This window comes from Ailuropoda melanoleuca, chromosome 18 (genome assembly GCF_002007445.2).
Source record: "Ailuropoda melanoleuca isolate Jingjing chromosome 18, ASM200744v2, whole genome shotgun sequence".
NCBI classification, from domain to species: domain Eukaryota; kingdom Metazoa; phylum Chordata; class Mammalia; order Carnivora; family Ursidae; genus Ailuropoda; species Ailuropoda melanoleuca.
In genome coordinates, this window is record NC_048235.1 from 16243903 (window position 1) to 16257885 (window position 13983).

The 13983-nt window shown below is 40.6% G+C and overlaps 1 protein-coding gene across 2 annotated transcripts; it reads right to left on the bottom strand.

Moving 5' to 3' along the window:
• Window positions 1-242: 242 nt before the first annotated feature.
• Window positions 243-13698, bottom strand: TRIML2 (tripartite motif family like 2). Of its 2 annotated transcripts, XM_034647699.1 has the most exons (8): window positions 13547-13698; window positions 13249-13344; window positions 11942-12028; window positions 11305-11493; window positions 10048-10188; window positions 7840-7862; window positions 7564-7664; window positions 243-846 (listed from the first exon to the last, which is right to left on the bottom strand). In XM_034647699.1, exons 1-8 carry the CDS (start codon window positions 13691-13693, stop codon window positions 272-274), a joined length of 1359 nt encoding a protein of 452 aa, XP_034503590.1. In that variant the 5' UTR covers window positions 13694-13698; the 3' UTR covers window positions 243-271. The 2 variants fall into 2 exon arrangements, with proteins under 2 accessions (XP_034503590.1, XP_034503591.1); XM_034647700.1 differs by lacking the exon at window positions 11942-12028.
• Between the last annotated feature and the right edge of the window lie 285 nt (window positions 13699-13983).

Below are 13983 nucleotides of genomic sequence, written 5' to 3' on the forward strand. Positions count from 1 at the left end.
GTTCCCAATTTTATGCTGCATATGCATTTAGTGTTCTAATTAGTGTAGGGTCCTTCCATTATTATCATTCATGACTCCGTTTCAATGTAACCTCTTTCACTGAATAGGTGTTGAAAGCCACATGAATGCAAAAACTCCGGGGTAATGAACTGGATTCCAATTCAGTCAAGTGTTAGAAACTTTTATTGGATTACTTTATATCGATTCTTTTACAAAGTTAAGCTCTTTACTTTCTGGCCCCTTGTGGTCATAGATTTCACGCTGAGGAAGACTATGGGCTAACATTAACATCACAAGGAGAAACATGAGGAAAGCAAACGCTGAGCGAGTCTGAACTTGCGCCTCCACTTGGGAAACAGAGAGAAAATATGGGCTTGACAGCGCCCCGGAAGGCGAGGGAAGAGAAATTATAAATGAGGGATCTGTTTGTCACATCATAGAAGGCTACCTGCCCATACTCGCGGTCTAGGAAGACTCCAACTTTGTGCATCTGCTCTCCTCTCAAGAAGACCCTTTTCAGAGGGGGAAAGACCCAGAACGTATAATCGGTTCCCATCAGAGAACCTGTGAGTAAGAATTTCTCTCTGGAAGCAGCAGGAAGGCCACCGTCGCTCCTGGCAGAGTCTTCAGATATCCCCAACTGCCACTTGGTCGCCTTTTCCACGTCTACCTCCCAGTAGTGCCTCCCTGAGGTGAAACCCTCCACACCCAAAACAGTGGCACCGAAGACAAATCTCCCCGGGCTGCCAGGAATGTCCTGCTGGACATTTCTGAGACTCACACTTCTCAGATCCTCAGATAAGACCAGACAGGGATGAGCTGTTTTAGGATCCAAAGTGACAGCTCCTGCGGGGAGAGAGTAATTCAGTTAGAGTCATCCATGCCACCACCAGAGACGAGGGTTTCTAACATGAAGAGAGAGGCCTGCCAATGACTGGGTACAAGCTGCAGGCACAGATATGGAAGAGGCCATCAAAAAGTTCAGGAAAGGTGACCTCTGAGCTTAGTTTCAAGAACTGGACATCACAGAAGAGGTGAGTAAGATAATGGAAGGAGACGCCATCTGAGGAGGAAGAGGAGTGATGGGCTCCACAGAGGTTCTGTCAGACCAGAAAGGAATTTGGCAGACTGTAAAAATGGTATTCAATGCTAGTCACATATCAGCTGGGAGCCAACTCTGCTCCCCTAAAGATCTCCAAGCCTGGAACTCCAGGCTTCATTCCCCTAAAGACTCATTAGAATGTCCTAACAGAGCAGGGCTTTTCCCTGTCATTGGATGTGACTCCCTAGGATTCCTGGCTTTTCCTTGTGATTGAATTGCTCTCCCTTTAAATATCACCAGAGCGTGACACAGATGCCTAGAAATTGTTGCCAGCGGGCTCTTGATATTGAGGAAATCAAAAGAACATATAAGCAGAGGCTGAAAAACTTGTGGGAGTCCTCCAGAAAAAAATGACGCTGCGAACAAGAGAGCTCAGTGTGATTTCTTATACTTGAACGAATATGACACTTGCCTTCATATCTCAAACCAAGCCTTCTCTTATCTTTCTCCTCAACTGTTAAATATTGTGATTACTCAGGGATTAGGACTGCGTCTTCCTTTTTACAGCTTGGATTCCCCTCTCCCTAGGTGACTTCACCGAGCCTTAGTTTTCAAAATCTTCTGTATGTTCACGGTTTACTTCACAAAGAAGCTGCCAGGTACCAGTTAGAAAGAACAGGCATTTCACACATACTACGTCCGAAACGGACTCCAGAACTACCCCTTTCCAGTTCTACTTCAGTTAATAGCATACTCACTCCTTCAGTTGCTAAACCATAAACCATAAGCCTGGAATATGGAATAGTTCCTTATTCCTTACTTTAATATCTAATCCGGCAAAAAGTTTCGTTGCCAAATGAATTTACATTTCTAGACTTGAAGCCCAATTCATATCATTATTAGGGTGGTCTTAAAAGCCATAAGCCTTGAAATTTAAATTTAAGTTGTCCCAGGTTTTTAGTATTCCCAGAAGATTGGAAGAAACAAATGCAAGTTCTCTCTGGAATAATGCATAGATTCATTCTTGGACTTAATTTCTAAAAATAATATCCAAGGAAAAAAGTGAAGCTTACTGTTAAAAAAATCAAACACACACTCACAAAGTAAGAAAGCACTACTGAGTGAAACTAGCAGAAATATATCTGAAGAACTTCCGATATTGGAATTACTAGGCACAGAACTAAAAAAAATTTTGCTTACATGTTTGAAGAAAAAAGAAAAGCTTAAAAACATCTACAGGATATAGGAAGCTAAAAAGTAAGACCAAGGGGATCTGACAAAGAACAGAATAGATTATCTAGTAATGAAAATAAAATTGAAGTATCTATAAATGATTACAAGAAAGCTACAGATCATTATGCCTCATTAACATAAATGCAAAAATTCTTTAAAGTATTAGCACATTGAATCCAGCAATATAGAAAATGGATAAAACATCATTACCAAGAGTTTACTCTGGGAAGGCAAGGCTGGGCCAACATATGAAAAAAATATATTTTACCATATTAATACATGAAGAAAAACTACAAATATTTTGGTAGATACAGACCAAGCATCTAATATTCAACATCTGTTCATGATAAAAAGGTTTAACAAACCAGGAATAGAGGGAGAACTTACTTAACTTGATGAAGGGCAACTATAAAAAAAAAAAAAAAAACCTACAGCTAACATCAAAGTTCAAGGTGAAAGACTTTAATGCTTTCTTGTACCCTAAGATGAAGAACGAGGCAAATGTTTCTCACTGCTCCTATTCAAGATTATACTGGAGGTCCCAGAGCCAGTACCACAAGGTTGAGAAAAACATAGAAAAGGCGTACATGTTGGAAAGAAATAAAAGTTCCTGTATTAACAGATTACCTGACTATATCTGTAGAAAATCCCAAAGAATCTATAAAAAAGTCACTAGCTCTAATAAATGAGTTTAGCATAGTCATAAGATACAATGTCAATATATACAAACATTATTTTTATAAACTAGCAATAAACTAGAAATGAATGGAATTTCAATCAGAAATGGATATTAACACTAAAAAAATAAAATACTTAGGGATCCATCTAATATGCACAGTATGTTTGCTGAAAACTTCAAAACACTGATGAGTGAGATCAAAGAAGACCTAAATAGAAATACATCATCTTATCCCAAATTAATCTATACATTCAATGTAACATCAACCAAAGTCTACATTTTTTTTTGGAAGCCAATAAACTGATTTTAATTTTTTTGTGAAAAAGGAAAGAGCCTAGAGTAGCCAAAATTATTGTTAAAAGGACAAATCTGGAGAACTCACAGGCCAATTTTAAGACTTCCCATGGAGTAAAATTCAAGCCAGTGTGGCATCAGCAAAAGGATAAACACAATGATCAAGGGACCTATTAAAGTCAATGCAGACCGGCTTGTACATGCCAACCAATTTTCAACAAAGGTGCTCAATAAATTTATTGAAGAATAGTATTTTCACCAAATGATGCTGGAACAACTGGACACACACACGTACAAAAAAGATGGGGGTGGGGAGTCGTACCAGATCTTGAGTCATATACAAATATAACTCCAAAAGCATAACAGACCTAAATGTAAAAACTAAAACTTCTAGAAGAAAAAGTATTTGTTTATCCTAAAATTTGTATGGAACCAGAAAAGACCCTGAATCGCCAAGGAATTGTTTAAAAAGAAAAACAAAGCTGGGGGGCATCACATTGCCTGATCTCAAGCTATATTACAAAGCTGTGATCACCAAGACAGCATGGTACTGGCACAAAAACAGAAACACAGATTAATGCAACAGAATTGAGAGCCCAGAAATGGACCCTCAACTCTTATGGTCAACTAATCTTTGACGAATCAGGAAAAATATCCAAACTGAGGGTTTCAGAGGGGAGAGGGGTGGGGGATTGGGATAGGCTGGTGATGGGTATTAAGGAGGGCAGGTATTGCATGGTGCACTGGGTGTTATACACAAGTAATGAAGCATGGAACACTACATCAAAAACTAATGATATACTGTATGGTGACTAACATGACATAATAAAACTTAAAAAAAGAAAAAGTCTTTTGGGGCGCCTGGGTGGCACAGCGGTTAAGCATCTGCCTTCGGCTCAGGGCGTGATCCCGGCGTTATGGGATCGAGCCCCACATCAGGCTCCTCTGCTATGAGCCTGCTTCTTCCTCTCCCACTCCCCCTGCTTGTGTTCCCTCTCTCGCTGGCTGTCTCTATCTCTGTGGAATAAATAAATAAAATCTTTAAAAAAAAAGAAAAAGAAAAAGTCTTTTAGTAAAAGATTTGTTAGGATAGGACACAAAAAGCACAAACCAGAAAAAATTGATAAACTGAGTTTCAAAATTTAAAACTTCTGGCTCTTTGAAAGATACTATGAGGTAAACGAAAATATAAATCGGAGATGAAAGAAACTGAAGATGACACAAAGAAATGGAAAGACCTGCCATGCTCCTGGACTGGATGAACAAATACTGGTAAGGTATCTACTACTTAATCTCTTTCAAAATACCAACAGCATTTTTCAAAGAACTAGAACAAACCATCTAAAATTTGTATGGAACTACAAAAGACCACACATGGCTAAATCAATCTTGAAAAAGAAAAACAAACTGGAGGGATCACGATTCCAGACTTCAAGTTATACTAAAAAGCTGTAGTAATCAAAACAGTATGGTACTGGCACAAAAACAGATACATAGATCAATGGAACAGAATAGAAAACCCAGAAATAAACCCACAACTATGTGGTCAATTAATCTTCAACAAAGCAGGAAAGAATATGCAATGGGGAAAAAAAATTGGACAGCTATGTGCAAAAGAATGGAACTGGACCACTTTCTTTCGTTATATAAAAAAATAAACTCAAAATGCATCAAAGACCTAAATGTGAGAACTAAAACCATAAAAATCCTAGAAGAGAACACAGGTGGCAACTTCTCTGACACAGGCCATAGCAACATTTTCTAGATAGGTCTCCTGAGGCAAGGGCAATAAAAGCAAAAATAAACTATGAGACTATATCAGAATAAAAAGCTTCTGCAGAGTGAAGGAAACAATCAACAAAACTAAAAGACAACCTACTGAATGGGAGAAGATATTTACAAATGACATACATGATAAAGGATTAGCGTCCAAAATATATAAAGAATTAATACAACTGAACACCCAAAAAACAAAAAAGACTCCAATTAAAAAATGGGTAAAAGACATGGACAGACATTGTCAAAATTAGACATACAGACGGTCAACAGATACATGAAAAGATGTTCAACATCACTCATCATCAGAGAAATGCAAATCTAACTACAATGAGATATCACCTCACACCTGTCAGAATGGCTAAAATCAACACCACAAGAAACAACAGGTGTTGGTGAGAATGTGGAGAAAAAGGAAGCCTCTTGCACTGTTGGTGGCAATGCAAACTGGTCCAGCCATTGTGGAAAACAGTATGGAAGTTCCTCAAAAAGTTAAAAATATAACTACTCTATAATCTATAATCACACTACTGGGTATTTACCCCCAAAACAAAATCACTAATTCCAAGGGATACATGCGCCCCAATGTTTATAGCAGCCAAGAAATGGAAGCAGCCCAAGTGTCCATTGACTGACGAACAGATAAAATGGTGTGTACACACACACACACACACACACACACACACACACACACGCTGGAATATTACTCAGCCTTACAAAAGGATGAAATCTTGCCATTTGCAACATGGTTGGAAATAGAGACCACAGTGCTCAATGAAATAAGTCCGTCAAAGAAAGACAAATACTGTATGATTTCACTCATGTGGAATTTAAGAAACAAAACCAACGAACAAAGAAAAAAAGAGACAAACCAAAAAACAGACTATTAACTATAGAGAACAAACTGATGGTTATCAGAGGGGAGGTGGGTGGTGGGATGCGTGAAAAAGGTGAAGGAGACTAAGAGTACACTTATGATGAGCGCTGAGTAATGCACAGAATTGTTGAATCACTGTATTGTACACCTGAAACTAATATAATACTGTATGATGGCAATGAGGGTTAAAATTTAAAAAATTAATAAAAAAAAAATAATCACAGAGTGAGAGAAATATTTGCAAAACATGTCTGATAAAGGACTGGTAATCAGAATATATAAAGAAATCACAACACTAAATAATATACAACACAATTTTAAAAATACTGAAAATGTTCACAGATCTACTTCAAAGAGATACAATAAAGTGCAAATAAACAATGAAAATATGCTCAATATCACTAGTTATTTTAGAAATGCAAATTAAAACTTAAAGTGACATACAACTATATACCTATTAGATCTGCTTTATTTATTTTTAAAAGTTACTTTTTTAATATAATTTTTAAAAAATTTAATTTATCTGTGAGAGAGAGAGAACATGAGCAGGGGGAGAGGGAGAGGGACAGGGAGAAGCAGACTCCCTGCTGACCAGGGAGCCTGACATGGGGCTCAATCCCAGGACTCCAAGATCATGACCCAAGCTGAAGGCAGACATTTAACCGAATGAGTCACCCTAGGTCTGCTTTAAATTTAAAAAAAAAAAAAAAAAAAAAAGTGATAATACGAAATGCTAGTGAGGATGTGGAGTTAACTGAATCTCATATATTATCAGTGGGAATGCAAGATGACAGTCAGTTTGGAAAACAAACTTTACAATCCCTTTCCTAGATATGTAACCAAGAGAAATGAAGTCATGTCCACACAAAACTCTGTAAACAAATATTTATAGCATAGATTTGGAAACAACTCAAGTGGCCTTGGAACTGCAAGAGAACAAACTGTGGTATATTCATATAGTGGAGAACCCACAACAAGAAAAAGGAATAAACCACCGACACACAACAAACTTGGATGTGCCTCAAATGCTTTATGCTAAGTGAAAAAAGCCATACACAAAAGTCACATTTTGTATGATCCACTGATAGGACATTCCAGAAAAGGCGGAACTATGGGGTAGGAGATATAAATCTTTCATTATATATGTTGACATTTTTTTCTTTTTTTTTTTTTTTAAGATTTATTTACTTATTTGAGACACAAAGAGAGAGAGCATGAGGAGGGGGCGATGGGAGAGGGAGGGAGAGAAAATCCTCAAACAGACTGCACAAACTGATTGCAGAGCCCAACACAAGATTGATCCCAGGATCCTGAGCTCATGACCCGAGCCAAAATCAAGACTACGACGCTTAACCAGCCAAGCCACCCAGGTGACCCAACATTTTTTCCCTAGAAATTCTTTTTTTTTTTTCTATCAGGCTCTGCTTGCGATCATGTTTCAGGCTTGGGAAGGTGGGAAAGGATTTGCAAAAGGGAGCCTTTCAACATAAGATCACACGATTATTTTCTTGATAGTTATCCCATGGGTATAGCACATTAAACTCTCCAATCTTTTTAAATCCTTAAGCTCTCTGGAATCTCCTTTTATTTAGGGTAGGATGTTCACTGGACTCTCAGATACAGAATCAAGTGCCCTGTGATCATGGATGTGTGTCAACTTACTCTGGAGAATGCTGAGCGTTCTGCTCATGCCTGTGACTAGGCACAGACTCAGGTCCGTGATTTGGGCTGGCTCCAGACACTGTCGTAGTAGGGACTCGCTCCTATTAAAGAAAGGACAATCTCCGTTATCTGTGCAGACCCTTGGCCCCCACCAGTCCAGAGGATGGACGTCATTGCATGACCTCCTGACCCTTACTTACCCCAATAGCTCTACTCCTGTGTGCTCACGTCTCAGACCCCGAATCCCACCCCAATGTTTCCAAAATGAAAACTTACCTTTCCACAGAATATCTCGCGTTCTACAGGGTGAAAAAGAGATAAGGTTACTTTTTGAGCCATGCCTCTTCTGAGCTGTGCCCCTGAAAATTATCCTCTAATAATAAAACCTGGTTTGTGTGTAATTTCCCCAGCTTTGTGGTGCTAAATCTCAGCTATCAGATTTTTTTTTTTTAAAGATTTTATTTATTTATTTTGACAGAGGTAGAGACAGCCAGCGAGAGAGGGAACACAAGCAGGGGGAGTGGGAGAGGAAGAAGCAGGCTCATAGCAGAAGAGCCTGATGTGGGGCTCGCCCATAACGCCAGGATCACGCCCTGAGCCGAAGGCAGACGCTTAACCGCTGTGCCACCCAGGCGCCCCTCAGCTATCAGATTTTAACACTGAATAGTAAAAGTCAGAAAAACGCTTGAAATCACTGTTACATTCCCAAGGGAAATGTCTGTGTTTTTGTTTTCTTAGTTTTATTATAGCTGGGGACTGTACAGTCACTTTATATAGAATTTGGAACCTGCTGAATCAGATGATGTCTTGGCAAGATTTATATTTAATCCGGATGTCTTTTTTTTCTTCTTTTATTGAATAAATTTGACAGGTAACATTAAGTTTAAGGTGTATAGTGTATTACTTTGATACATCTGTATATTGTAATGATTGCCAATGTAGAGATATTTATATCATACTATATTGTTTTATATATTCATTATACCATGCATTAGATCTCTATGGTTGTTATTCATTACAAGTTTGTACCCTGAAACACCATCACTCTTATCAATGCCCCTCCATCCCTACACCATACCCCCAATAAAGCACCATTTTACTTTCGTTTTTTACACAGGTTTAACTTCCTTAGATTCCACATACAAGTGACATCATGCAATAGTTGTCTTTCTGACTTATCTTGCTTAAAGTAAGATGTGCTCAAGGTCTAGCCATGTTGTCACTTTGGGAGGATATTTTCCCTTCTCATGACTGAATAATATTCCATTATGTGTATGTACTACATTTTTTCATTCATTCATCTGTTAATGGGCATTTGGGTTGTTCTGAAACACGGGAGTGCGTGTATCCCTTTGAAATCCTGTTTTTGTTTCCTTTGAGTATATGCCCAGAAGTGGAATTGCTGGATATGGTAAATCTATTTTTAATTTTTTGACAGCTCCATACCGTTTTCCATAGGGGTTAGACCAATCTACATTCTCACCAATAATGTGTAAGTGCTCCCTTCTGTCACACCTTCACCAGCACCCATCGCCGTTCTAAACTGAGAGGGTCTACCTCACTGTGGTTTTAATTTGCATTTCCCAAGGGCCATATTCTCCATACCTCACCTCAGCCATCTTTTCCAGAACAGTCATCAAACTGCCCATTTACTTTCTTTTCTTACCCTGGGCAACAAGAGCTGATCAGAGAAAGGAGCCTACTAATAAAGTGGGGATGGTGGATGGAGCTAGGTCAGAAGCTAAGCATAACTGAGTCACACCTGCCTTACCTGTCTGGAACTAGGTTTGGCCCTAGACTAGAACCTAACAGTTTATGTGGAAGGGCTTTCTCAAATAAGGGCACTCACTTTGCAAATATAAGCCCGGCAGCAGAAGGATATGGATAGTCTTAAAAAGACAATAATTTACTTGTTGAAAGGTAATGCATGTTACAAGGTTTAAAATATGCAATACTATACAAATAAATCTCACCCTTGTTTTTCCAAGGTTACCGTTCAATGTTCGTGTTCTAATCTTTGTGTTTATTTTGCCAAAGGCAGTCTGTGAATGTTAATGAGCATATGTCTATACATAGATACATATTCCTAAAACCAAACAAAAAGCAGTTCCACATGTTTTCACTTTAACTAAATATCCTGAAAATAACTTTCACCACTGTGGAGTTGTTTCATTCTTTTTTCTGGTTGCAGGATATTCTACTGTACTGATATATTATAATGTGACTAATCAATTATTTACACTATCAAGGGACCTCTCAATTCAAATTATTGATAACCTCAAGGTGAGAAGTCATACCATGAAGTAGCTGTCCACTATACCAGGACTTTAGACAATTCATAATGCTGCTGGTGACTGGAAAATAGTCTATACAGCCTTCATGCATGTTTGAAAATTATCGAATATTCTAGAACTGAACCCTAATGAGTACTATCCACTTCTCCTTTCTCAAATACTGTAATGGAGATCATTTCTGGAATCTTACCTGGAGCAATGCTAAGGTATAGTCCCCGCACTTCTTCTCTAGCTCTGCAATGATCCTTTGGAGGCCGCAGATCTGTTCAGAAAGCCTGACTTCACTCTCCTTCAGTTTATTCATGTTCTCTTTCCCCAAAACATTCAGTCTCTGCAGAAGCATCTCCTTATTACTATTCAACAAGTGGTAATTTCTTTTATTCACTAATTCAACTGTCTCTTAAACCCACTTTACTGCCTGCCACTCCAGAAACACATATAATTAGACAAGGCCCAATATCCCTCTGTGTTAAGACAGCTCAATTGCAACTTGATTCTCTGACACAATATAGTTACGTTGACGTGGAAGGTGTGCACGTAGTCCACTTATTAAGAAAACCACCCGACCCTAAAATAGATCACATTATCTTGATGTGCCATTTTCTTCAGAAAGTTTCCTATTTCCTCCATTAAATTAAGATTTGAATCTAATAATTTAATCAATAAGAAATAATCAAGCCACTGACATTTTTTATCCTTGCAAAGACGTTCCATGTAGACAAAAAGCACATGCTATTTTTTTCTTAAAGAACACAAATGATGCGCATTATATCCTACTGCTGAATCAGGGCTTGTTTTTTCCTTAAGAAATAATACGCTCTTGGAGAGCATTCCTTATCCGTACACATAAAGCTGCGTTATCTTTTCTAAATGCTGAAGAACATCCCATTGTAAGTACACAGTACGATTTTCCCTGAGAGTCCTTTATTAATGGATATAGGTTGTATTTAATCTCTTGCTATCATTAACATTAGTGTTAACTTATTAACAACTGCATAATATGTACAAACACTGCTTCAAGAGCTTTATGAAGATGATCACACTCAATCCTCACAACAATATTATAAGCAAGGGGCATTATCCCCATTTTAATAGCTAAGGAAACTGAGTTACAGGTTAAACAACATGTACAGGTTAAACTAGCCACTTAGAGACTAGTATATAGCAGAAGCCGGATAGGAACCTCATCAGTCTGGTTTCAAAGACTACCTCCAAACCATGGCTTTAAACTGGAATAATTTTTTGCATCTTTTTGTAGGCATGCAAGTATATTTATAAGATAATGATTTATAAGATAAATGATCAGAAATAGAAATGCTGGGTGAATATATACATTCTTTTAATACATGCGTGGTTGTCACTGGATGTCTCATTTTAGAATTGGCATAATGTTCAGCTCTCCTCTCATTTCCCAAACACTGCGAGCACGCAGTTTTCCATATCTCACCTGTAGCGTCTCCTGGGACTTTTCCTTCAGCTCTGTGGCAAACTCCATCAGTTGGTTCAGACCGTTTTCCCTCACGTTCAGGTTGAATAAGCACCCTTGCAGGCTCTGGAAGTTCATCTCTTCAATCATCAACTGGAACCTTATCCTATATTCGGACTCAATCATCTCTTTAAAATCCTGCTCTTCTCCCTTCATTGTAGATACAGAGGTGATACACTTCAAGTTAAACGCCACGGAAAAATACTTATGGTCACTTTCCAGCTCTAACTCCAATATAAAGATAAGGGAATATAAAGTACAGGGGAAGAAATAAAAGGCATAAATACAAAGGACAAAGAAAGTTTGAGTCAACATCAACACATCACATAATCTTAGAACGTGACACGCAGACGAAGAAATGTTAATTGACTTAGAAAACTGAGAAATCTAAGATCGACAAGACAAAGAGAAGGAGATAAGGAACACTGGAAGGTGGGGCAAATGGCTTTTGCTGATGCTTTGGACAGGGAGTGTGAGCAAAAAGGAATGAAAGGGTGACTCCAAGGTTTTTAGAGAAAGTAACTGCAACACAAAAGGGAAACAGGAAAGGGACAGATCCCAGAGGTGGGGGTGTTATCAGCAGCTCAGTCCTAGATACCTTGATTCTGAGTAGCCACTTAGGACATTCAAGGAGAGATGCTGAGTCGCAAGATGGGCATGGAAGTCCAGCACCTGGAAGTCTGGGCTAGAGACGTACATAGGGAGTAGCCAGCTTAATGATATTTCATCTCACGAGACTCCATGGAATTAAGATCTACCAAGAATCTGACCACTGTTCACGACCTCAACAGTCCCCTGGCAGGTGTCCCCACCTCTGTTCTCACCCCTCTACTGTCTAGTCTTAACCTCAGCAGCCAAAGTGCTGTGAAAATGGAAAGTCGATCAAGTTATCCCGTTCAAAATTTTCCACTGGTTTCCCTACTTCATTTAAACTCAGCTGCCCTATATGACGTGGCCCCTTTATCTTCTGACCTCACCTACCAGCTTCCACTGCCTTCTCAACCCCACCTGAGGACATACCAGATTCTTCCCAAAACTCAATGCCTCACCAGCTTAAGTTTTTCCAAATGCCACTTTCTGAACAAGGCCACTTTATTTCAGAGTACATCGCATTATGCTTTCCTTTTTTTTTTTTTTAAGAAATTTACCATTAACATTCATTTTACTTCTTTTGTTCACCTTCAGTTGTACAAGGGCAGCATCCCCCCCCTCCCCCCGCCCACTGCTAAATCCCCAGCACCTAGTATGGTCTCTGGAAAGCAGTGGGACCCCGATATGTGCTGAATACATGGTACTTAAGGCTGAAAAAATGGGGATCAGTTGAAAAATTCTTGGAGAGCCAGTCAATTCTCTTCCTCTACCATCCTCACGTGGCCATTGCTTCTCCTTAAAAACTGCAAGGAAGACCACCCAGAATCTGGGATATCTGGCACAGAAGAGTTAAGTAGGAAGAGAGGGTGTGAAATCAGAAGTGAAATGTGGGCTAACAGATGACAAGCCCTCGTTTCAGATAGTTTCTCAAACTGCCTTTCAGACGGTTTCAGGATTTTATGGCCACCGACGGTACACCAGACGCTCACTGCCCCACGGCACTGGTATGAATCGTGTCATCCTTTTCTTTACCTGTCAGTAGGCTTGCAAATGACGTTTCACAAATCTAAGCGTTAGCGTGTATTTCTCTTACAAGAAACAAAGTCCAGGATCTTTTTAAATGTTCAACCGATGGTTGCATTTTCTTTTCTGTGGAATCTCTTCCATCATTTTCCTAACGAGTTTCTAGCCCTTTGCTTACCGACCTCGTAAAGAAACGAACACTTGGACCTGTGGATTCCAAGTACTTCCCTGCTCTGTTACTTGTCCGGACACCGCAGGAGAGCCCTGCTCGGCCGGGACACGAGCACTGACCTGAACCGCCGCCATTCTGTCCCGCTCGTCCGCCAACATGCTCTCGGCTACTCCAAGCTTCTCCCTGGACGCGTTCAGCAGCTCCTGGAAGAGCCTCTGCGGAGACAGAGCCCGGGTGCTCGGTCAAGACACGGCTGTGGACAACCACGGCTGCAGCCCGTGTGGCCCGGCCCTGCCCGAAGGCTGTGTCCCAGGGGCCAGGTCCCGCCTCTCGGACAACCGCAGCGGCAGCGCCGCTCCTCAGGCCGGTCGGCAGGAGGGGCCGACAGCGAGCGCCCAGCGCCCGCGGGAGCCTCACCCGGTAGCCGCCAGCGGCCTCCTGGACGCCGTACACCGCGTGCCCGTCGTGCTCCCGCGCGCGGCACCGGCCACACAGCAGCGTCTGGGTCGTCGTCGCAGAACAGCCGCAGCGGCTCCGGCTCCCTGTGCGCCTCACAGCGGGCATCTTCTGGGGCCGGGCCGTTCCCGCCGCGGACCGCCCCCCTGCGGCCAGGCCTCCGAGCAGCTCAGCGCCCCGCGGCCACGCGCTTGCGGGGGACACCGGAAGTCACACCCAGGGCCGGCAGGGGCGCTCACGTTCTCCGGAAAGTTAGAGCACCGGGCTGAGAATTACTACTCCTGCGGGGGAACACAGTGCACCATTCTCCTGGAAGGTATTAAAAAATAAAAAAAGGCAGCAGAAAAGGAAAGAAAGAAAGCAAACAGAGAAGCTACTTACTGACCGGCATGGCGCCT